Genomic DNA, 23,956 nt, shown 5'->3' on the forward strand with positions numbered 1-23,956 from the left:
CACATTCCTGGGAGAAAGTGTATAAATGGCCCATTTGAGTAAAAAATACTCTAATCCAAGACAAGGGGAAATTGGGTAAACATCACCATAAGTCCCACCAAGACATACTCAATTGAGGAAGGCTATTTACCCTAGATATAATCGAGATGTTACTATAGGAAAAGGGAGAACAGATTCTGGACAGGTGAAAACAGACATCCTCTCTATATGGGCTGAAGTCAGTTAGAATGAATGTCTTTGTAAGTCATGTTGAAATATTTAGAATTTATTGGGTAAACAATAAAGAGCCATTGAAAAATTTTAAGCAGAGACCTGACATCATAAATCCCAGGCAGAATCACTTAGATTACTTTAAGTTGCCAATTTGTTTTTATCTACAATGAGTAACTTTAACTGTTTCTATGGTTCTCAGTCACATGGAAGAGAATAAATTCTATTCTTTTGCCCCTTCCCATAAGGCCAAATAAGCATATGTACTTTTTGATTTTTCCTGAAGTTTGTATGATAAAGAGAGGGATCAAATCTCAAATGACAAGGAGAGTTTTCATGTTCATTCTGAATCAGATACTCCTCTGTTCCTCCCAGATGTGTGCTGGAGTTGACTTGTACTGGCTTGTAAATGTCATTTGCTAAAATTTCCTGAAATTTTGTCAGCTAGTTGTTAAATGCAGTCATTATTAACAATTAAATTACGTAAACTCTAAAAAAATGAAATACATAGATAATAAATACTGAAAGCCCTTTAACTCTTTATTTTACTATTGTCACATAGGAGCTCCAAACCAGGGAGCTGCTTAAGTGTTCATGATATTTGGAAAAAACCACCCGGAGGTCTAGCAGTTGTGGACATGCTGTTTATTACTCACATTACAATGGCAGTGGGTTGGCGCGAGAGAGACCATACCTCCTGAGTCCAAGGCTCAAGATTACTGGGTCATTATAAGAGTCCCAGACAAAGCCAGTAACGGGTCCATGTTGCACAAGCCTACTTGTGGCCCGGAGTTACATTACATCAGTGTTTATGTGCAGAAGGAAAAGATCGAGAAGCAGTGGGTGGATAAGAAGCCACTCCCAAAAGTGTATAAGGCTGGAATTACAATCCATTTCAAAAACAACACACATTCTTTCTGGCCAGGGGCCCTCTGATAAGCCCTCAGTCATGGGAGAGGGAAGGGCCATGTCCATTGACCCTACAACTATTACCCATGTTCTTGAGGGTATTTATATCTATTGTATGGTGGAAATATTTTATAACGTTGTGCTACTCCACATCTCTTTCCATCTCTGTATTCAGTGACATTATGTTGGTAGCTTGAAATTGGTGATGGTAGAAGAATTTACACCAAGGACATTGGCAAACACTACAAACTGGAGTTTTTACTCTGGAGTGAGCTGGTTGTTAAATGTTTACCATCATACTACTGTCCCCCTACACACCCCAGTCCTCTTGTCCCCCAACTCCTTAATTTCAGAGGACAAATAACCAGAAGCTAGGGCAGATTCTTCACAGTCTAGCTTGGCTGACAGGTCAAAAGAAAATACAGAGATGGTAAAAAGTCAAGTTAGTTTTAATTGTTGTGTAACACTCCAACATGTGATCATTAGCTCTGGCATAAGGAGGTGGAAGATCGGAGAATTCAGGACACAATCCCAATAATGGCTTTCTCCTTTGCCAGAGATTTCCCCAGAAGTTTGTTATAAATGAGTTTCTTACCCAAATCTTTACTGATCCTATTTCATAGATTTAAAAAATTTGCAGAAAAAGGCAGTGGAACTACCCATTTTTTCCTCCAGGAAAATTTATGAATTCTTCCAGAATTCCCTTTGTCTTCTCTGGAGAACTTCCAGAAAGCAGTGGAGCTTGAGCCTACAGTATATCCTACCTGGCAGCCACTGCCACAGGGGAACCCCACTCTTTACTGACTTTGGGAGCTGTAATGTCTAGAGCAGTGGAGAGTGCCTTGTCTTTCATAAAAATCTTTCTTTCCTCTTATTGTTATGGGAGAAACTCCCAGAAACTTGGTTCTTCTTGCTGATGCAATAAAGTAAAAATTATAGGCCAGCAAGCCTACTAGCATTCAAGCAAAGTTTATTAATGCTAAGTTCTAATAGGAAAGCAAAGCAAGGGTGGCAGGGGTGGCAAAAGGCTGGGTGGCCAGCACCCAGATAGCCAGAGGCCAGGTGACCGGAGGCTGGATGGCCAAAAGAGGTGGCCAGGGGCTCCCCGGCTAGAGTCTGGCTGACCAGGTGTCCCCCGTGTGTCAAGGGAGCCATAGGCCAAGAGAAGAGACCAAGAGAAAGAGTCCTTTGTTCTGAGGACTTATATAGTTGATGGAATGGGGATAAAGAAGTTACATTTTGATTGGTGGGTAAAGGTGGTGCCAGCTTTCTGGGGGAGACGTAACTACCTAAAGGTAGGAATGGGTGGGGATCTGTTAGCCTGAATCTTTACCTTGCTCCAGACTCTATTTGTTCATTTTGCATATGTGACAGGAGGCAAGCAGTTGACCAAAATCATTTTATGGGTTTTTCCGTTGGGCACTGTGGACCCCCTTCCCTTCACCCTTCCAGGCCTTGGGATGAATATACAGTCTCAAGATTTTCCTTTTTCCAGTTAATGGAGATGACACACACAGACTTTCAAGGGCTCTCCCCACCCCTCCTGCACTATCACAGTTTACTTGTTCCAGATGTCTGGCAGCCTTATCAGACCAGGGTCAGGATTACTGGGTCCACGTGTGAGCTCTTACTTTTAGCCTCCTGTATTAAGTTCTTTGTTAGATTGTAATGGTGAGGGCCCTGCCTTTATTTCCCCTCTGGCTGCTCATTCCACTGTAACATTATCTAACTGCTGAACCTAGAATTTGTTTCTCTTTTCTCCTTCCTTCCCAATTACATGTTTAATGGAAATATCATTATTACAAGAAGGGAAATTTTCTCCAATTATTTCACTATCACTTCTGGGTACATACTTACTTCATTTTAAATATTGTATTTATGCTCAGAGGAGTGTCTATCCAACCAGGAAAACCCTTTTCATCTAAATTTTGCCAACTTTGGTTGTGTGATCATTTGCACACAACCTGCGTAGAGGGATAAGTCAGAGTCAGGGGAAGGAGAGAGGAGGAGGTAGAGGGAGCAGGGTGATAGATGCTGTGTGGGTGGTATGCTCATTCTTACCCCAAGCATGCCCTAATGACCCTCCTCAGGAAATCACAAAGAGATGCATCTATAGTAGCCTTGCCCCAGGCCTTTCACATGATTTGGACTGAAGAGTTCTGCATGCAGCTCTTCAGTCCAAATGACTCCATTCTTCCAGGATTCAGAGACTCTCTCAGGGGCTGGTTCCTCTCTACATCAGTAAAGTGAGTATGTGCTTCACCACCTTCAGCAATGAATTTTTGCATGATTAAAAATGTTCTTTTTTTTGTAGTATAATTCTTATGAATTCAGGACTACAGAAATGTTCATGTTCGCTTCATCCCCATTTACTTCCTTCATTTTTCTTATTGGCTCACTTTTTATCAGTATCTTAGTCAACAATGTATTTGAAAGTGGTGACTGTCATTGTTTCAGTACACGTTATATAAAAAGGACTTCTGAACAATTTGGATAAGTCTTCCTCCCTTTTCTTTTATTTCCAAATTAGTGAGTTAAAGAAAACCCACTAATTTCTTGTAGTATGCTCATAGTGTTTCCTGGGTATTAATTCACTTGATGTATCTTGTAAAGGAGGGACAAAATTTGTTACCCTTAATTAACTGAGAAGAAAATTGTCATATGGAACAGGTATGTGACATCTCTGTGTTGCCAGAGTCAACAAGGAACAGCCAACATGTTTGACTTGAACTTTATTGCTCTTTATGGGAAAGCTGATCCCCAGGTCTCATTGACCTTCAGTAATATTTGTTTAATTCTGTATTGGATGCTTCACCTGTGCGGTAAGTGACAAAGTCATGGTGAAAAGCAGATAGGCCTGTTTCTAATGACCCAAATGCTAGGCATGGGGAGTTAGGCTTGAAACTTTCTAACTGAACTTTGAGTAACTCTATTCCTCCTGGTCACAGACCACCCTGATGGATGTGTTATAACTGTTATTAATCAACCAGTCCTTTTCCTCTGAAGGGAATGGCACTTTTTATGTCCTCCTGTCCAATACTTTTTATTGATAGGTGCATGTGCCCTAAAGGGAAGGACAAGGAATAGGATTTAGAACTGGAGCTAATGAAGTCCCCGGGATTATACTCCTGAGTCAGTCATAATTATTTGCCTCAAAACATACATGGAGAATTCCAGCTGTACAGTGAGAATAAGAGCCTCCACAGACCCAGAGATGCCTATGAATGGAAGTTGACAATAATTAAGATGGGGCATGAAGGGACATTTTTTAGAGGGTAAAAGTAATTGCTAATCCATCTACAGACATTTCTCAAGGTCAAAGAGTCTCAGGTTCCTACTTAACATATGGTGTCCAAGATTATGTTTTGAGTCTTTTCTGAGAAACTGATCTCTGGAGTGTCTATTCCACACTGAAAAACTCACCAGGTAATGGCTAGGCAGATGGGGAAGGACAGATGGAAAGCACCTACTTGCCTTCTTCCCAGTCTCCCTGCTGTTGAAGGAACCTCTCAGGAAGTGGCACCACTCAGCAGGCTCCAGGTTTGGGAGTCAACTCATTAATCCTTATGATACTCCTGGAGGTAGGTAGGTGGCAAATGCTATCTCTAATTTGTAGACAGAAAACTGAGGTACAGAGAGGTTAAAGGATGATAATAACACAGCTCCTAAATGGCAGAAATAGAAAAGAAAATTCCTGGCCCCTTTGCGCTTTTGTTTTTTCTAAAATAGTCTCATCTTTTTGGGGGAAGACTGAGGGAAAATGTCAACTTCCATGGTGGTGGGGTAGGCAGAGAGAATGAAGCAGGATGCTGCTTCATCCAAGAAAAGGCACTCACCCACAAATAAACTGTGGCCCAGCAGAGGGGAGACCAGATTCCACAACTGTTTCTAAATAGCACCAGTTGTTTCCACACAGGACAGTTTTCTTTTTCTTTTCCTTTTTGGATCAGGTCCTGGTTGAGATAGATGCTTTATCTTTTATCCTGATAAAGATCAGGCTGTTTTCAGGCTCTGAGTATATGTTTTCTTAAAATTGGTCTTCAAGAGCAAAATTGTAGGAACAATAATTTAGTCATTGGGGGTCAATGACACAATGTCTGATCCTCAAGCCTGGGATTTTGTTACTTCTCTCACCATACAGAAGAAGGTATAGAGTAGTGTTGGCTGCAAAGGGAAGATTCAAGCAGTAGCCAGAAAGTCTCATGTTTATAAGATAAATATCTCTTCTATTTGTCAGCCAATACATTCCTTCACTGAAGGTTGACCACTTTGGAGGAACCCAGGTAAAATATATTTTAGGCTTTCTCTTTTAATAAGTTTTCCCTGGAGTAATTATCAATTAATCAGACCTTAGAATGAATTTCATGTTTTAGACCCTTCAGCTTTATAATGGGCCACCAAGAAATGGCAATATTGTCATGGGGAAGGAATAGTTTCAGAGAAGTCTCTGCTCTGGAATTAATATCTAAAAAAGAAGTTGGTAACCAGAGGGCAGTACCAGGGATTTGCATATTTTAGGATGATGCTGGTTGTGGGGAAGATAGAATGAAGGCAGTTTTTCTAGGAACCCTTTTGAGTCCCTTGCTGGTCTCCTATCCAGATCCCTGCCATGTCAACTTGGTTTCTATCCCTCCTACCTTAGCCTTGACACTGCAGTCTGTAAAGCATAACTTTGGTTTAGATGAACCATCTTGGTGACCACTGACTTTCTCCTTCTGCTCTGAGCATTGGTTGGCTCTAGGTAAAATTGGTGCATGTGTAAAAATATTTACTTGTACCTGAGGATTTCCCCTGACTGGACTCTATGAGGATTATTGGTTATGGTGATGAAGAGCCCTCAATAAGAGCCCTCTTGTTTCCTTCAGTGTCTACATCCCTTCCAGGGTTGAAGCCTGGCCTGGAACTGAACTTTGGGGCCCTGGCTGTTAGGACTTACAACTTGTAGGAGACTGTTCCTAGTGCCACTCTGATGGACCTTTTCTTACACAATTGGTGCCTGAGAGCTTACTCTCTTTAAAGCAGGTGTGTGGGCACGTATCCTTTGGCTCAAGCTAGGCTTGCACTCTGTTCTGATGAAAAGAGGTGTATATTTAGAGGAAAGGAAAGAAAAGAACCTTCTTTGCATCAGGGAAGAACATTACTACCAGGCCTCAAAGCCTTTTTAGTTCACAAGGAAAGGGTTTGGGATCTTGCTTTCTTTCTCTAATGATTCACAGGGAAGACTTCCAGCAATACAAAGGATGTAACTGTGTCTGAACCTAGGGGCTACAGTGATTCAAAAGAAAGGACAGTGAGAACTCTGGGTATCTCTTGGACTGATGATTTCAAATGAACACTCCAAAATGGTGCAAAGAGGTTCAGATGCTACAGAAAGAAATAAAAACTATAAACAATATGACCAATAGCATAGGAAAGCTGGGCTCACTAGTATAAGCTGACCTTGCAAGTTGGTACCACACTGGTTCAATTTGGCTTACACATTTTTTTTTGCCCACATGGGACATTTAAAATGTAGTTGACATATTTATTTTTAGTTAGAAATATTGTAAATTTCATTTAAATGTATGCATTTCTGGCTTCCCTTGAAAAAATCAGATGGCCCGGTAACACTGACTGGAATGGAGCAGCAGCTGCCCCCTGCTCTCCAATTTTCACAGCCCTAGCTCTCCCATGGCATTAGAACAGGGCCACCTCACCAGTCAAAAGCACCTGCCTGTATTCTGTAGGCATTTGCATTTGGGACCCATGATATAGGCTCATATGGTGTTTGCTAGGGAAAGACTGGGGTGACAAAGTCTGACTGAGTTAGTAAGCTTGAGACAACACTAGTAAAAGGCTATGAGGCTATCACGGCTCTATTCAGAAGGATTTCTATGGAGAAATGGGGACCAAAGCAAAGTTCCATAGCTGCTGGGGTAGAGGAGCAAGACAGTCAGTCACATGAGACTGAAAACTTTGATGGGACAACATGTTTATATTGGTAGCTCTTATAAATGGGAAAGACAGTTTCCTAGTTATACAGCATTCACTGTGCCACCACATGCCTGTGTGTGAGGGGATGGACAGCAGACTCAAATTATATTGTCATCTTTTCCTTTCATTTTGCCCTATGGATTAGCTCAGGTGTCTCTTTTTCTTTCTTCCTTTCTCTTTCTTTCTCTCCCTTTCCCTTTCCCTCTCCCTCTCCCTCTCTCTGTCTCTGTCTCACCACTTCACACAGTTAGATCATCTGATCTGGCCCGGCTGCTGTTTTTGCTCAGCCTGCTTAGGGGTCTGGTGTCATCCCCAGTCACCTTTGGGCACAGGGAAGGTGCCTTCTCAGTGGGCAGGCTTTGCTTTGACACCTTCTCAGCCAACAGCTCTTGTTCCTCACCCACCTTCCCCACTCTGGGGGTCTCTACTTCCTCCCCTTCTAACACTGCTGCAGTCCCCTGCCCTCCTGTGCTCACTCTCTCTTCTTCCTGCCTCTTCTCAACCACCTCGGGTTCTGCTCTTTCCTCTACTGGTTGCTCGATCCCCTCAACTTCCTGTTCTCCCACCTGAGCATAGGAAGGCAGTGTCTCTTGGTAAGCAGCAGACAGGTCCCCTGGAGGCCCTGTGCCCATCTGCTCCTCAAACTGACTGAAAGGCTTGGCAGAAAGTGGGCTGGTATCCACCATGCCGACCTCAGTCAAAGGAAAATAGTGGGACACTATTTTCTCTTCTTCGAGGAGCTGGTAGCCCTTGGCTTTCTGGATGGAGGAGACAGTGATGGAGTGGAGGGACTTCTCTGGAATCTCCCCCAGTGGCTGCTCTATGGACCTCTTGAAGGCAGACTGGATCCTCTTCAGGCCCAGGTGGCTCATCTCCAGAATATTGAGGAAGAGGGACACAGAGGCCACAGACAACATGAACAGGATGAAGACGGTTTTCTCTGTGGGCCGTGACACAAAGCAGTCCACCACATTGGGGCAGGGCCACCGGCTGCAGCGATAGAGGGGCAGAATCTGGAACCCGTATAGGAAGTAGTGACCCACTATGAAGCCCACCTCAAAGAGGGTCTTGAAGATGATGTGGCAGATGTAGGTCCTCAGCAAGGTCCCCTCCAGCCTTAACTTGATGCCTTTGCTGCTGCTGCTGCTCTTCCTGATGCTGCTCTGGTCAGGGGGGAGTGGCCCCCTCTCACCACAGTTGCCTGCTGCCTGCTGGCACAGCTCCTGTGCCTCACACTCTTTGCGCTTCTCTTCACTGCGCACATGGTGCATGGCGTGGCCGACGTAGACCAACGACGGTGTGGAGACGAAGATGATCTGTAGCACCCAGAGGCGGATATGGGAGATGGGGAAGGCCTCATCGTAGCAGACGTTCTCGCAGCCCGGCTGCTGGGTGTTGCACACAAAGTCGGACTGCTCATCCCCCCATACAAACTCAGCGGCTGTGCCAAGAATAAGGATCCGGAAGATAAAAAGCACAGTGAGCCAGACTCGGCCAATGACCGTGGAGTGCTCATTCACCTCTTCCAAGATGTTCCCCAAGAAACTCCAGTCGCCCATTTCTCACCCACCTGGAGGAGGGAAAGACAAAAGCTGAGGGGCTGCAGTGCAATTCCCAGTCAGTCTCTACTAACCCTTGGGCTACCTCTCCTATTTGAGTTTCTGGAACAATAGACATGTAAATAGTATCTACGGAGTGCTTTCTCTGTGCAGACTAGGACTAGGGGACAAAAGGAGCATTAAAAACCCACTCCCATTAACTCCCTTATCTATAAAGTGGGTAAAATGGTAATACCTGTTCTCATTCACTTCACAAGCCATCTAAATGGATAAATATGGATGCATTGTGGACTATAAATAGAAGTCCATGGTTACATGGAATTAGATCAAATCATAGGCAGAACTAAGGTTCATGAGGCATAATACTAGCTTCATATTCCATGAGTATCTGTGCACCCTATGAATTTGTACCTATGAAAATTGTACCTATGAATTTGTCAGTAGCTATCTTACTTTTGACTATGTTGAGCTATATAATGATCATATGTTTGAAGGGAAGTGGAAGGAAACTGGTATTTATTGAATATGTACTTTGCGATAGACCTTTGACATTATTTCATTTAACTTGATCCTGATACACTGCACTCTTCATGAGGATATGGCTCACACCTGCTTTATTTATAGCTATATACTCAATGTTTGTCACAGAGCCCAGCAAATAGTGAGAGCTTGATAAGTGTTTGTTAACAAACTTGATTCCAACAAAGGAAAAAAACGAGGCTCAGAGAGGTGAAATAGTCTATGATGAACTAATCAGCAGCAGTTCTGTCTGACTGATTCCAAAGGTTGGGTCCTTTCCGTTACACCACTGAGATACACTGTCTGAGATCGGAGCTACCCAGTTCTCTGACTCCCATATTCTTGATTTATGTTTTCTTTTCTCCAAGTTGAAATCTGGGCACCCTTTTAAATAGATCTACATATTGAGAGCAGCTTTTAAAAATCATTTTTATTACTCTTTTAAACCTAAGGAATGGAGAGAGTGCTTTGGGAAGGAATTGTGTTTTTGAGTGAGGAAGGTTCACTAGGACATTTTTAGTGTCCTACAGAGAGAAAGTTGTTAGGGTTTGTAATATGTGGTTATTTTAAAAGAGCTAAAAATTGACCTGTAAAAACAAAAAAAACACAACAACCTTCAAATATGGTAATATATAATGCCTTAGCAACAACAATGACTAATGTAAATGGGGTTGAAGTGACAGGAGTGATGGATACAAACTGGGTCATTCATTCAGTGCAAGCCTGTTGTGCAAGCTGGTAACCTATGAAGGACTATGACCAAAACTTCCACCTCAATCTAGGACAGATGTTCCTCCAGCTTGGACATTGCTAGAGTTGTGGCATTTACTCATCACTGCCGTTCTGAGAGATGCTGTTCTGGGCTTCTTCCAGCTATGTCCTACCCTATAGGATCAGAAGTTACATGGGACCAAAGGAATATGCCCACTGCTTTTAATGACAGTGATATTTGTTAAACCCTTCAATAAGTGATGAAAAATGGTTTCTTAAATCAATGGTTTGATTTTCATCTTTAGGAGAAGATAAACAAAATGGCATCTTAAAGCCTCCTTCCAGCCTGTGGTTTGGAGCTTGACTAGACAGTACTTGATTGCCAATACTGATTGCAGGTATGAGCAATGCCCAGCCTGTGCTCTCGGGGTATGCAAAACAGCTATCTGCTTCTTGTTGGAGGGCAGAGAACATTGCTCTTCTTGGAGCCCCAGAAACTCTCAATTAGGTGAGGCATTCAAAAGCAGTTTCCTTCCTCCTGGGAAGATGAGAGCAGCTGTGGCATTCCCAGTCATGACTGGCATTGGGAGGAGTTCCTTGTAGGAATGGAGAATTGAGGGTGAGAGAGGGTCCTCTAATCAGAACCAGCAGTTCAGAATCTCAGTTGCATGTATCTAGTTATACTTCTGCTGATAACACTCCTCAAAATACAGTTACATCTAGTGCTTGCCCTGTAAAGAGTGGTAGCCATTCTACATTGTCTTCCCCCCCCCCAAAAGTGGGAAACATCACAATCAGACAAGCAGCCCAAGAGTAAATCCAATTGATGGTGGAGAAAAAATAAAGAAAAATAAAAAATTTCTTATTAGATAGTTAATTCTAATATTCATGTTATAATAACAACTATGTATTTTATTCTTACAGGATCAAGACTGGCATTAATGTACTCTAAATCTAGTTTTGCTAATGTCTTGTCCCCATTGATATATCACCTCAGTTTTGAAATCTTACTTATATTGTATGTATCATATTAGTCCTTTAGGATTTCTGTGTGTATTTCACTCATGTACCTACATAAATGTGTGTGGCAAGCCCATGCTCTCAGGACTGTATGTCTATAGTCTTGTCTTTCCCCTTTGGGACAAAAGCTCTCAAGGACAGGTACCATTTTGTCTTCATCTTCCATGAACCATCATGACACAGAACAAAGCCATCACAGAGCGGGAGCTCCATAGACACCTGTGGATGGGACCAATAGTCATTGTCTGAAATCTGAAATTCTCAATCCCTCAGTGCATGTAATACCAGTATTACTTAGAGTCTAGAGAACTTGAGTTCTCTTTGCTGCAGGTAGCAGTGGGGAGATTGAGGACTTGCAAAGAAATGGCAGCTACTAAACAAGGATAGTAAATTGATCCAAAACTTGTTTTGAGACACTGTTTGTATAAGATCAAATATGAGTGTCACGACACATGTTCATGCACATGAAGACCTTCATGACTACCCCATTTTTAATTTCCAGACTCAAGAAAGACAAGCAGTCTCTTCCACACCCTACCCTGCATTGCTAGCATTGCTTGAGTGTTTTTTTAAGTGTAGTTACAACATTTCTTGTAACAATGAAAGGACAGAAACTGTAACTTAGGACAAAAGTTTTTCAATTCCATGCCATTAAAACAAGCCAACTATGCTGTTAAGGAGAGAAGACTTAGAGGTGCTAAGGGCAAGTGCCTCAAGTTCCTAATGTCTAACAATTAAATTTACACTTCATTCCTTGGCTAGTGTGGCTCAGTGGATTGAGTGTCAGCCTGTGAACCAAAGGGTCACATTTCAATTCCCAGTCAGGGCACATGTCTGGGTTGCAGGCCAGGTCTCTGGTAGGGGGCACTTGAGGGGCAACCACACATTGATGTTTCTCTTTCTCTTCTTCTCCCTCCCTTTCCCTCTCTCTAAAAAGAAATTTAAAAATCTTTAAAAAGATATAAATAAATAAATAATTTATACATCAAGGAAGTCAGAGCAAACTGTTTCACTGAAGCAGTGAGAAATCTAAACCAAAGGAAGAATATTTCTCTTCTTTTCTTTAAAGACACAATTCTCTGTTTTCTTTGCTTGTGAAAATATAGTGAACAGATTACAAATGGAAACTAAACAGTGGAGTCAAGTTTCCACCCCCAGGGTGTCCACCAAAACATCCCCCCAGTGGGTCCTGGTTTTAGGTAATAATTAAAATAGCACCTTAGGTTTGGGTAGACCTTATCTATTTATAAATTATATGCTTTCACATGTCTTATTTCAGTCCTATAAACATCCTGTGAACTAAGTCAGTGATTCTCACACTTGGATTTCACAGACTAGTATAATAACAACAACAACAACAACAACAAAATAGGGTGACTAACATAGGGCTACTGACTCCTTATTTTGCCAAACAAGGACTTAAAAATAAGAAACTTATTAAATCACTAACTCTGACTATAGTCCATTTTCACCATCATTTCATAAAAGAGGAATTTTAATACCACAAAACTAGAAAAGACATAATTTCAGAATGAAAGGTGGGCCTTTGAATCAAACACATTTAACTTGATGAAAAATTTACTATGTCGTTTACTACATCATTCTCACATTTTTATCATAGGCTGATGAAAAATTCATTTGGACCAGAACTGACAGGTCCACAGGTGTATGTTTGAGAGCTAGTGAATTAGGCATTACCAGCCCCCATTATCAGGTGGAACACAAGCTAGGAGGTAAAGTAAGATGACTCAGCTAGTGAGGATAGAGGTGGGATGTAGGTCCTGGCTCTCCAGTGACAAACCCAGGGCAATTTCCAGTATAGCACAGATTTCTTCTGGTGTTGAAGAGGCATAACAACACACACATCTGTGTTAACAAGCTCCCCAAAGGATTAGATGGCCACTTACCATTCCAGTTGACAAAGGATGGTAAATGTGCCTCCTTTCATGTTTCTAGAGTAGCAACTTAGCCAGCAGCTCCCACAGAGAGACAACAGAACCTACTCCCAGGAAGTTTTGCAGTTCTTAGCCAGACCCATACCTGTGATCCATGAAATACTCCACTGAAAATTCTGAGCATTAAGCCTCCCCTGCACTCACAACACTCAATAGTTATTACTATTACTCCCACTGCAGAGTTTGAGTGAAAAAGTACAAAACTGTTTCATAAATATCAAATACTTAGTTTATGTCCCTCTGGATTCCTGGAGGCATGTTAATTCATTCTGAAAAACGAAAAGACCTCAGAAAGTCAAGTTGTAGTTAAAATATGGACATTTCTTACCCCCCTCCCCTATTCCTACCTTCCTTCCCCTTCCACACCTCTGCCAACTCTTCTGCTAGTTCCGAGAGGGTTTTCAGAATTGCAGTCCAGTCATCCCAACTCAAGACTGAACTTTAGTGGCAACCTTTTTCCTTTTGGAGAAGCCCAGAAATGGCCCTTCAATTAGGTTGGGAAAGAAGTGGGGTTGGGGGTAGCGGGTATAGGGAGGATACAAACTAATATCACCCAAAGAAAACTTGCCAATAGTAGAGTCCCCCGAAGAAATATGTGCTCTCTTTCTCCTTTGGTGCTCAGTAGCAAAATGACAACTTTGGCCTCTTTCCTTTGGTGCCTAAAAAACCCACTTCCACTTCTCCACTCCACCCCTACTGTGCTACATGACTGAGCAGATATGACTGGATTGGCCCTGATGGGTAGGTTTTACTGTCCAGCAATATTTTAAGCTCCCAGCCAGACAGCTTTTATGAAGGCAGGGATGTTTGGAAAACAATAGGAGAGAGAGAATGGGAGAGCTATGTTGGGCACTGAGGGGAGGAGGGAAGGGTAAACTAATGTGGAAAAGCTTAGATGGGGTTTTTGCAGCCTCCAAAAGTTTCTTTTAGCAGAAAACAGCCCCTTTATAACAGGAAGGCTTCTCTCTAGGGGCTTGAGTCCAGGGGTATTTTCTCAATGTCTCACCATCAGCTTAGGGAATCTTAGGGATGCAGGGATAGTAAGAGGTCACCTGTGTGCATTCCTTTGCTCTGAATCAGACTGTGCCAAAACCAGTTTCTGTCAAAAGATGATATTTCATCCTCCATTAGTGGGTTGTTCTTGTGTCTCATAAATTTTGGCAGGGCATTCTCCCTCTTTGAAAAGGGGTCTCACTACTCCAAAGAATTATGGCACTGTTTGTCAAGGTAATAACATTTCCCACTTTGTTTCATTCATAATTATGAATACTTTTGAGGGGATTCTGCAGCACTAGCTATTAGTTTTAGACTTTAGCTTCTCCATCTGTGAAATGTGGGTATGAGTTTTTTGCTCACCAAGAGGCTCTTGAATGACATACTGGTGTGGCTTAATGAGGAAAGATGCTGTCTGCCTCTGAGGTCCACTCCCTTCAGTGTATGACTATTGCAGTGGTATCAAAAGTGGTTGTTTGACCACATTTTAAGAACCAAAGATTGGAACATTTTATTTACAAGTTTATTTGTGGAAGAAATGGAGCAAGAAATAGTTGACATTCAGATTGTTTAAGGAAATCTGCAATGAATGACTACAAAACTGAAGGCAACTTTACCAGTTAGCCAAAAAATAAAAACATCTGTGACCACTCTCCCTCCTCCAATATCTTGTTCTTTCCGATGTCTTGGGTGTATTGTATTTTGATGGTGGCAGTTTGAAGGAGGATGGCACCAATGTAGAGCTGGTCTCAAATTTCATTTTTATGAAAATTTCAGTACCTCACAGTTTTATTTACTTTAGAATTTGAATTTCTTTTGAACTTCCAAGTGTCAGGATTCGCATTGACTGGGACAATGCCCTCTAGGGAATCCCTCAGTTAAAAACAACTGGTAAGGCTGTTCCCCACTATCAGTGAGATAAGAAGTCAGAGAGGAGAAGAACAAAATGCAATAATTCTTTTGAGAATGTTCAGTAAATGTCAATTCCTAAAGCTTGTGCTTTCCCTGAGACATTCCAGAACCTATAAAGCTTCTCTTCAAAGTGAACTACTCCCATCCAGGTCTTCCTAGTCCAACTTGACTAGTGTGGCTGGCAGCCTCATCTCCTGACATCATCATGCAGATGGTAGTAGAGTACAAGTTTGACTCTGGAAAAACAGGGAATGTCAACAAAGCTCTGAACATCAATAGTCTGTCTCTCAGGCTTGGTTGTATTTAGCTTGCTAATTTAGCATTTTCTTTTCTCATTTACTCCCCTGACATTGAAGGCACTCTACTAATAATGCCTAAATGATTGAATTATTTGTATCGTAAGTTCTTCTGTTTGCAGCTAGAAATTCCTTAAAAATAGAAACACTTGATTCTAAACCTCTTGAGGAAGGTTTTTAAAGAAAAGGGGAGAGAGGCTCATCTTAGCTATTGCTGAGAAATGAATTGCCTTTTCCTACCAGGAATCAGAGTCAGTTGCTCAGGTTTTTCAGAGGATGCCTTCTCATGGTGGCCCCATTGTTTCATCTGATGTAAAGAAATCTCTAGAGTCTAGAACATGAGATTTGCCACATTTAAATGCAAATCCAATTCTGTATTCTGTAATCATATAGAACAGGTTATTAAATTATTGACATTTTGGATAATGTAATGGTGGCGTTCTTTTTCTAGGGTGTGTTTTAGAAACAGTGGAGTAGTTATGCATGCAAAGATAAGACCTGGCTCTGGGTGTGGCTCTTTTGCTTCCTATTTGTGGGCAGCTTGCTCAGCCTCTCTGAGTCCCAGTTTTCTCACCTGAAAGAGATAATAATAACTGCCCTTCCTGTTTTGTGAAAAGGACTTTTGATAACAATAATGGCTATTGATCTAACCCATGCAATACTGTGAATCTCTGTCACTCATTGGTTTTGTTTGCTGTGATCTCTTCCCTGCTGAGTGTAGCTGTGTCCTATGCTGCAGGGTCAAGGGTTGGTTTGTTTCTAAGTGTTGCTTGACCAGGGTCACACATTTCCCCTTTCTAGAGAGAAAATGCCAGAACTGAGAAAGACCAGAAGAAATCATTGGCCCCAACCCCCTCATTTTATAAATAAGGAAACTGAAGGTCAACGAAAATGATGCCCTGAAGTAATGGCACAGCTTCCCAGGTGTATTATATAATACACCTGAGTCCCAGGTGTATTATATAATAAGTTAGAAGGGGTTATGTTCTAACAAAAATGAAAAGTGTGGCAGATGTAGGGAGGTGGTGTGTATGCAGACCTCACTGAGAAGGTAAGGTTTGGGAAGACTTTAAAGAAGGTGAGGGAAGGAGCTGTGAGGATAAGGAGGGAGGAGCAATCCAGGGCAAAGACTCTCAGCAGCCAGAAGGCCAGCAGGGCTGAAATAGAGTTTTAGAGGACAAAAAAGGTTGGGAAAATGTAATCTTTGTCACTCCCCTTTAAAAAAATTATTTATTTATTTATTTTTAGAGAGAGGGAAAAGGAGGGAGAAAGAGAGGGAGAGAAACATCAATGTGTGGTTGCCTCTTGTGCACCCCCTACTGGGGACCTGGCCCACAACCCAGGCAATGTGCCCCGACTGGGAATCGAACTGGTGACCCTTTGGTTCACAGGCCGGCACTCAATACACTGAGCTACACCAAACAGGGCATAATTTTTGTCTCTTGTTTGTCCAATTATGGTTTATTCTCCTGCATCTTTTTAAAACTCCAACAACAACAACAAATGAAATATTACCCAGTATCTGATGTGCAATTTTGCCTTTCCCATCTACCATAGACTTTTGCTGAGACTGTGTGTCTGACACTGTGCCGGGAACAGAGATGGATAAGGCACAGGACCCACTGTGATGCCTGGCACATGGAGTGTGCAAAGAGGCCTCATATACCTGTGCTCAAGGAGAGGGGCGATGGTGGGGACTCTAGTCTCCCAGCCTCAAGCCCCATCATCTGGCCTTGGGGCTGGACCTCTATCTTATAGGAAACTGAACATGGAAGTGGTTAATGCCAGCTGCCTGATTTTGACTAAGTGACAGTGCCTGACTTCATTTTTCTTTTGTGAAAAATAGGAATCAGTGGCTACTTCAAAGAGTTGCAGTGGTGAAATAAGACAATATGTATAAAATTCAGTTTAGTATTTGGCACATAGTAAGCACTTGATAAATACTGTGTTACCAATATTAGAAAGAAGGTTTGGATAATACTGGAGAAAGATCAAGGGTTCTTTGCTTCACCAGTGTAGGGATCAATACCTGCTTTTTCTTGTTTGTGCCACCTGGCGAGGTCCAGGAGGTGAGCCGTGGCTCTCTCTTCCTTTTCCCTGGCTGATTTGGTTGTGAGACAGAGATTCTTCATTACAGCCTGTTGGCTGATTCAAGGGCTCCTGTGCCCTGAAGGGCAAAGGGTGGGCTGCAGGGGGAAATGAGGGACACTTTCACTAGGTGGAGGATTTCCCACACAGAGGAGTTAGGACAAAGCTGGGCTCTCTATTGAAATGAGCAGCTCATGCATGAGAGCAGATTGTGCCAATCTATAGAGCACAACCCCCGAGCCTGGGCTTCTCCTGCTAACAAAGTTATCTTTCCCAATCTGCTTAGGCAGAAGGGAGACACACTTCCTTCCCTGTGCTGAGCACACAGAGCAGGCAGGATCCAGGCCCCCGGCTGGGTTGACTCTCAGTTGTCCTTCAACACCATCCCTGTCCCTGCTAAAAGTCTTGGGTTCTCCTCAGCTGTCCCATCACCTTTAAGAGAGAGAAGCACAGGCTGCAGAAGCTGGCATTGATCAGGAGTGAGACTATGGTGCCTCAGGAGGTGCAGAGAGAACATTCCAGAAGAGGGGTAGGGAAAGAGGCTGCTGCAGCCTAAAATCCACTGGGGCAGGAGCAGTTATTGAGGCCCTAGGTCAGTGGGTCTCACATTGTGGTTCCCCAGACCAGTAGTATCAACATCATTTAGTAACTTGTTAGAAATGCTAACTCTCTAGTTCAGAGGTGTCCCACCTTTTGGCATTTCTGGGCCATACTAGAAGCATTGCCTTGGACCACACATTAAATACATAAACACCAATGAAAACTGATGAGCAAAAAAAAGGTTTTAAGTAAATTTATAATTTTGTGTTGGGCCACCTTCATAGCCATTCTGGGCTGCATGCGGCCTGTGGGCTGCAGGTTGGACATGCCTGCTAGTCCTACCCCAGATCTCCTGAATCAGAAGCTCTGGGATGGATTCCAGCAAACTGTGTTAACAGCCCTCCAGGTGATTCTGATGCTTGATAAAATTTTAGAAACCCTTCTAGAGGTAGCCCCAGCTACTGAAAGTGTTCTTCCTGGCTCCAGTGCCCAGAAATTTTGTAGTACAGCTCTCCCCTACACCCCACTGCACTTCCTGACACTGCCACCACAACAGGATCCATCAGAAAAAAACCCCAACAAAAATCCTTGTGGACTTCCCTTTAGTCTTTCAGCTGCCATAGTAACCCATCCTATACATATAATATAAATCAGAAAGAGAGAAAAAAATTTGTATATATACGATTTGTGCATCAAGATTGAGGGGTATGTACTTTTATTTCCATTTTATTAAGACTCAGTGAGGTTAAGTAATTTGCTCCCAGTCAGGAGGGGAAAAAAAAAAGGCAGGAGCAGGGCACAGGGCCAAACTGGAACCAGCTTTGCTTGACTCCAAAGTCCATGTTTGCTTTGGCTGCCCACATTGTCTCCTTTCAATTCTACAGTGCTGACCTTTCAGAGCCTTAGGGTCTTTGCTCTTTGTGCTAATCAGCTAACACTTCCAGTGTTAAAATTATTTTTGTTCTGAAAAACCAAATCAGCTGCAAATATTTGTATGGCACAAATACTTGCACATCGATCTCTCCTTAACCCCTTCTTTCTATTTAATCATTGCTGTAACTATGCTTAACAGTTTGGTGGGTGTCCTCCCAGACCCTTTTTCTATGCCTATATGTACATGAGATTAATGTATTCTATGTTATTGGGTGACTTGCTTTTTTCACTTAATATATCTTGGTGATCTTTGCAGTACATATAGATCAACTTCATCCTTTTAATGTCTGCAATAGTATTTCATAATAAGGACATCTTATAAATTTGTTCAGTCTGTTTTCTATTGAAGGACATTTAGGTTGCTTCCTTTATTTTTTATTTGCTATTACAGACTTTAAAAATATGAAACATCAATCTGTACATATTTTTAGTGCATGTAAGAATATTTTTGGAGGATGTATTACTAAAAGTAGAATTAATTGTTCAAAAGATAAAGTAAAATTTAAGAGTTCGTAGGTATTAGCAGTTGCTCTCAAAACAGACAGTGCCAGACTATACTCTTGATAAAGCTTGTGAGAAGGTACTTCATGATATATTCTTACCATCACAGCTATTATCCATCTTTGCATTTTTTGACAATGGGATGGACAGAAAGTACCATGTTTTTTCCCTTTAAATTGAATTTATTGGGGTGACATTGGTTAATAAAATTATATAGGTGTTAGGTGTATAATTCTATAATACATTATCTGTATATTATATTGTGTGTTCACCACACCAAGTCAAGTTTCTTTCATTACCATATATTCTCTCTCCTTTACCTCCCCCACCCCCTTTTACCTCTGCTAATCACCATACCATTGTCCGCATCTATGAGTCGTTTTTTTAATTTTCTTAATCATGTTATTTCAATTTGAATTTTCTTCCAGTTGCTAGAGAGATGGAATGACTCTCATATGTTTACTAGACATTTGCATTTTTTTCTCTAAATTGCCTAATCATATCCTTTGCTCATTTTTGGTGGGTTATTTATCTTTTTTCTTGTTGATTTATAAGCTTGTTTTATATAGACTACAGCTATTATTCCTCTGTCACATGTTAATAAAAGATTTTCAAACTATCACTTGTAACTTTTCTTTTAGTGTGCTTTGCTGTAAAGAAGATTTATATTTTTATCTAATCAAATCTGTCATTTAAAAATATATAGTTTCTTGCCCTCACCAGTGTAGATTAGTGGGTTGGGCATAGTACCACAAACTGAAAGGTCGCTGGTTCGATTCCCTGTTAGAGAACTTGCCTAGGTTACGGTTTGGTTCCGATAGGAGGTGTGCGGGAGGCAACCAATTAATATTTCTCTCTCTCTTTCTCTCCCTTTCCCTATCTATAAAAATATTCAATAAATCAATTTAAAAATTTATGGGGTTTTTTTGGCTTTTAAGAACAGAAATTTATTCTTTTACAGTTCTGGAGGCCAGAAATCTGAATCTGTATCACTGGTTTGAAATTAAGGTGTCAACAGTTCTTCACTGCCTATGGATGTTCTATGGAGACGCATTGCTTTCTTGCTTCTTCCAGGTTCTGGCGGCTGTTGTCATTTCTTGTCATGCTTGCTTTGTGGCTACATCACTCCAGTCCCCACTTCCATGGTTACATCACCTTCTCTTCTGTGTGTGTCAAATCTCCCACTGCCTTGCTTATCTGTTATCGGATTTAGGGTTCACCTGATAATCAAAGATAATCTTTCTATCTCAACATCCTTAACTTAATTACATCTGCAGAGACCTTTTTTCCTCATAAGGCAGCATTTACCCATTCCAGGGATTCAGACCTAATATTTTTGGGTGTCTATTATTCTGCCTACTATACACAGTCTTAGAATTTGTGGCATTTGTAGAATCCAGTAGAGAAATGGAAAAAATCTGCTTTAGGATATTCTGTTTCCTACAGTTTTGGGATCTGTGATAAGCTTTCAACCTCTAAAGGCAATGAATATAAAATAACAATGAGTATAAAGTAACAATAAAAGATAAATTATTGACATGAAATGATAATATAAATTACTTTCAAGCACTAAAAATACCAGTTAATTCAAGGTATTTGTTAACTTTTGGAATATTCCTATTGAAAAATTTCAAGTACTATTAATTCTACCTTACCATGAATGTCATGAAAGGGAGAAGTTCTAATATTGTCAAACTCCTATGACTTTCTGGCCTCACTTAAAGGTTGGCTCAATGCTTCCATTTTTCTCTGAACCTTTCCATCTCAGGATCAGTGACATGTAGGAATTTGGTCTAGCTATCTGTACACCGTTCTCTTCATCAGCCTAAAACAAAATCAATTCTCAAAACATTGTATACTTCAGTGGGACATAATCCTTCTTGAGGTTTATAATCCTACAAAGATTTTCTACTTCTAGAAGTGTCTACTTTTTTTATGTTTCTGTAAAGCCTTTTATTGAAGCTTATTTCAAAGGTATAGTAATTTGAGCATCGACTGAAAGTTAAAATTCTAGTTAGTTCTACACATGAGAATGTTAATAGACAAAGTGTTGGCAGTGTGAGTTTTCATTGTCAGCTTTAGAACACAGCTGAAATTAACTACTGTGTTGCACATGGTATACTGTTATTTCTATTCATGTCTCAGACCTGCCATTATAAATAAGTTTATGGTCAGTTGGCTTTGAAGTTAATCTTGAGAAGAATATCATGATAGAAACAACAAGTTGTATATTGAAAATTGTTAAGGTTTGCTTTAATGTTTTTCTAGACTTGTGTGTTAAAGTTGTTAGTTGCAGAGTAGTGAGAAGTATAGAAATTAATGTCTCTTTTGAAGTAAGATAAGGTTAACCTCAAGTCTCTTACATATGGTGTTGTAAACCTAGGCAAACTTTTTTTTATTGTTGTTCAAGTATAGTTGTCTCCATTTTCCCCTTACCACTCCCTCCCGCCTAAACCATCCCCACCTCCCACCCTTGTTCCCACCACCTTTGACTTTGTCCATGTGTCCTTTATATATGTACCTTGATGACCTTTTCCCCTTTTTCCCCCATTATATGCCCCTTTCCCTCCCCTATGGTTGCTGGCAGTTTGTTCTTAACGTCAATGTCTCTGGTTACATTTTGCTTACTTGTCTATTTTGTTGATTAGGTTCTACTTATAGGTGAGCATTATGGTATTTGTCCCTCACCGCCTGGCTTATTTCACTTAGCATAATGCTCTCCAGTTCCATCCATGCTGTGGCAAAGGGTATAAGCTCCTTCTTTCTCTCTGTTGTGTAGAATTCCATTGTGTAAATATACCATAGTTTTTGGATCCACTCATTTGCTGCTGGGCACTTAGGTTACTTCCAACACTTGGCTATTGTAAATTGTGCTGCTATGAACATTGGGGTGCACAGGTTCTTTTGGATTGGTGTTTCAGGGTTCTTAGCATATAATCCCAGCAGCGGAATTGCTGGGTCAAAGGGCAGTTCCATTTTCAGTTTTCTGAGGAAATTCCATACTGTTTTCCACAGTGGCTGCACCAGTCTGCATTCCCACCAACAGTGCACTATGGTTCCCTTTTCTCCGCATCCTCTCCAACATTTGTTTGTTGTTTTGTTTCTGTTGGCCACTCTGACTGGTGTCAGATGGTACCTCATTGTGGTTTTAATTTGCATCTCTCTGATGGCTAGTGATGCTGAGCATCTTTTCATATGTCCCTGGGCCCTCTGTATGTCTTCCTTGGAGAAGTGTCTGTTCAAGTCCTTTGCCCATTTTTTAATTGGGTTGTTTGTCTTCCTGGAGTGGAGTCGTGTGAGTTCTTTACATATTTTGAAGATCAGGCCCTTGTCTGAGGTATCATTGGGAAATGTGTTTTCCCATACTGTTAGTTGTCCTTTCATTTTAATGCTGTTTCCTTTAGCCATGCAGAAGCTTTTTATTTTGATGAGGTCCCATTTGTTTATTCTTTCCTTTATGTCCCTTGCTTTAGGGGACATGTCTGTGAGGATGTTGCTGCATGGAATGTCTGAGATTTTCCTGCCAATGTTTTCCTCGAGGACTTTTATGGGGTTACGACTTATATTTAAGTCTTTTATCCATCTTGAATTTATTTTTGTGTATGGCGTAAGTTGGTGATCGAGTTTGATTTTTTTGCACGTAGCTGTCCAGATCTCCCCACACCATCTGTTGAAGAGGCTGTTTTTGCTCCATTTTATGCTCCTGCCCCCTTTGTCAAATATGAATTGACCATAAAGACTTGAGTTTATTTCTGGGCTCTCTGTTCTGTTCCATTGGTCTATGTGCCTGTTTCTATGCCAGTACCAGGCTGTTTTGATTACAGTGGCATTGTAGTACAGTTTGATATCAGGCATTGTGATCCCTCCTGCTTTCTTCTTCTTTCTCAAAATTGCTGCAGCTATTCAGGGTTGTTTATGATTCCATATAAATTTCTGAAATGTGTGTTCTATATCTATGAAATATGTCATGGGTACTCTAATTGGGATTGCATTGAATCTATAAATTGCTTTGGGTAGTATGGCCATTTTGATGATGTTAATGCTTCCAGTCCATGGGCATGGGACATGCTTCCATTTGTTTGTGTCTTCCTTAATTTCTTTCTTCAGTGTTGTGTAGTTTTCTGAGTACAGATCTTTTACCTCCTTGGTTAGGTTTATTCCTAGGTACTTTATTTTTCTTGTTTCCATGTCAAATGGGATTTTTTTTCTGATTTCTGTTTCTGCAGTTTCGTTGTTGGTGTACAGGAATGCCTTTGATTTCTGAGTGTTGACTTTGTATCCAGCTGTTTTGCCAAATTCCTTTATTAGATTGAATAGTTTTTTGGTGGAGTCTATAGGATTTTCCATGTACACTATCATGTCATCTGCAAACAGTGACAGTTTCATTTCCTCCTTTCCAATTTGGATGCCTTTTATTTCTTTTTCTTGTCTGATTGCTGTGGCTAGGACTTCCAATACTATGTTGAAAGCAGTGGTGAGAGAGGGCCTCCTTGTATTGTTCCTGATCTTAGTGGGAAAGTTCTAAGTTTTTGTTCATGGAGTATGATGTTGGCTGTAGGTCTCTCATATATGGCCTTTATTATGTTGAGGAATGCTCCCTCTATTCCCACTTTGCTGAGTGTTTTTGTCATAAATTGTTGCTGTATCTTATCAAATGCTTTTTCCGCATCTATTGATGTGACCATGTGATTTTTGTCTTTGCTGTTGTTGATGTGATGTATTATGTTTATTGATTTGCGAATATTGTACCATCCTTGCATCCCTGGGATGAATCCAGCTTGGTCATGGTGTATGATCTTTTGAATATATTGCTGGATGCGGTTTGCCAATATTTTGT

General features: G+C 41.1%; 1 protein-coding gene across 1 annotated transcript; it reads right to left on the minus strand.

The window, feature by feature from the left end:
* Nucleotides 1–1,246: 1,246 nt before the first annotated feature.
* On the minus strand, nucleotides 1,247–13,499 carry GJA8 (gap junction protein alpha 8). Its single transcript, XM_045181658.2, has 2 exons — nucleotides 13,425–13,499; nucleotides 1,247–8,662 (listed from the first exon to the last, which is right to left on the minus strand). The coding sequence occupies exon 2, from the start codon at nucleotides 8,649–8,651 to the stop codon at nucleotides 7,332–7,334; it is 1,320 nt and encodes a 439-aa protein (XP_045037593.1). The 5' UTR covers nucleotides 8,652–8,662; nucleotides 13,425–13,499; the 3' UTR covers nucleotides 1,247–7,331.
* Between the last annotated feature and the right edge of the window lie 10,457 nt (nucleotides 13,500–23,956).

The sequence above is a fragment of the Desmodus rotundus genome, chromosome 12 (genome assembly GCF_022682495.2).
Source record: "Desmodus rotundus isolate HL8 chromosome 12, HLdesRot8A.1, whole genome shotgun sequence".
In the NCBI taxonomy this organism is placed as follows: Eukaryota; Metazoa; Chordata; class Mammalia; order Chiroptera; family Phyllostomidae; genus Desmodus; species Desmodus rotundus.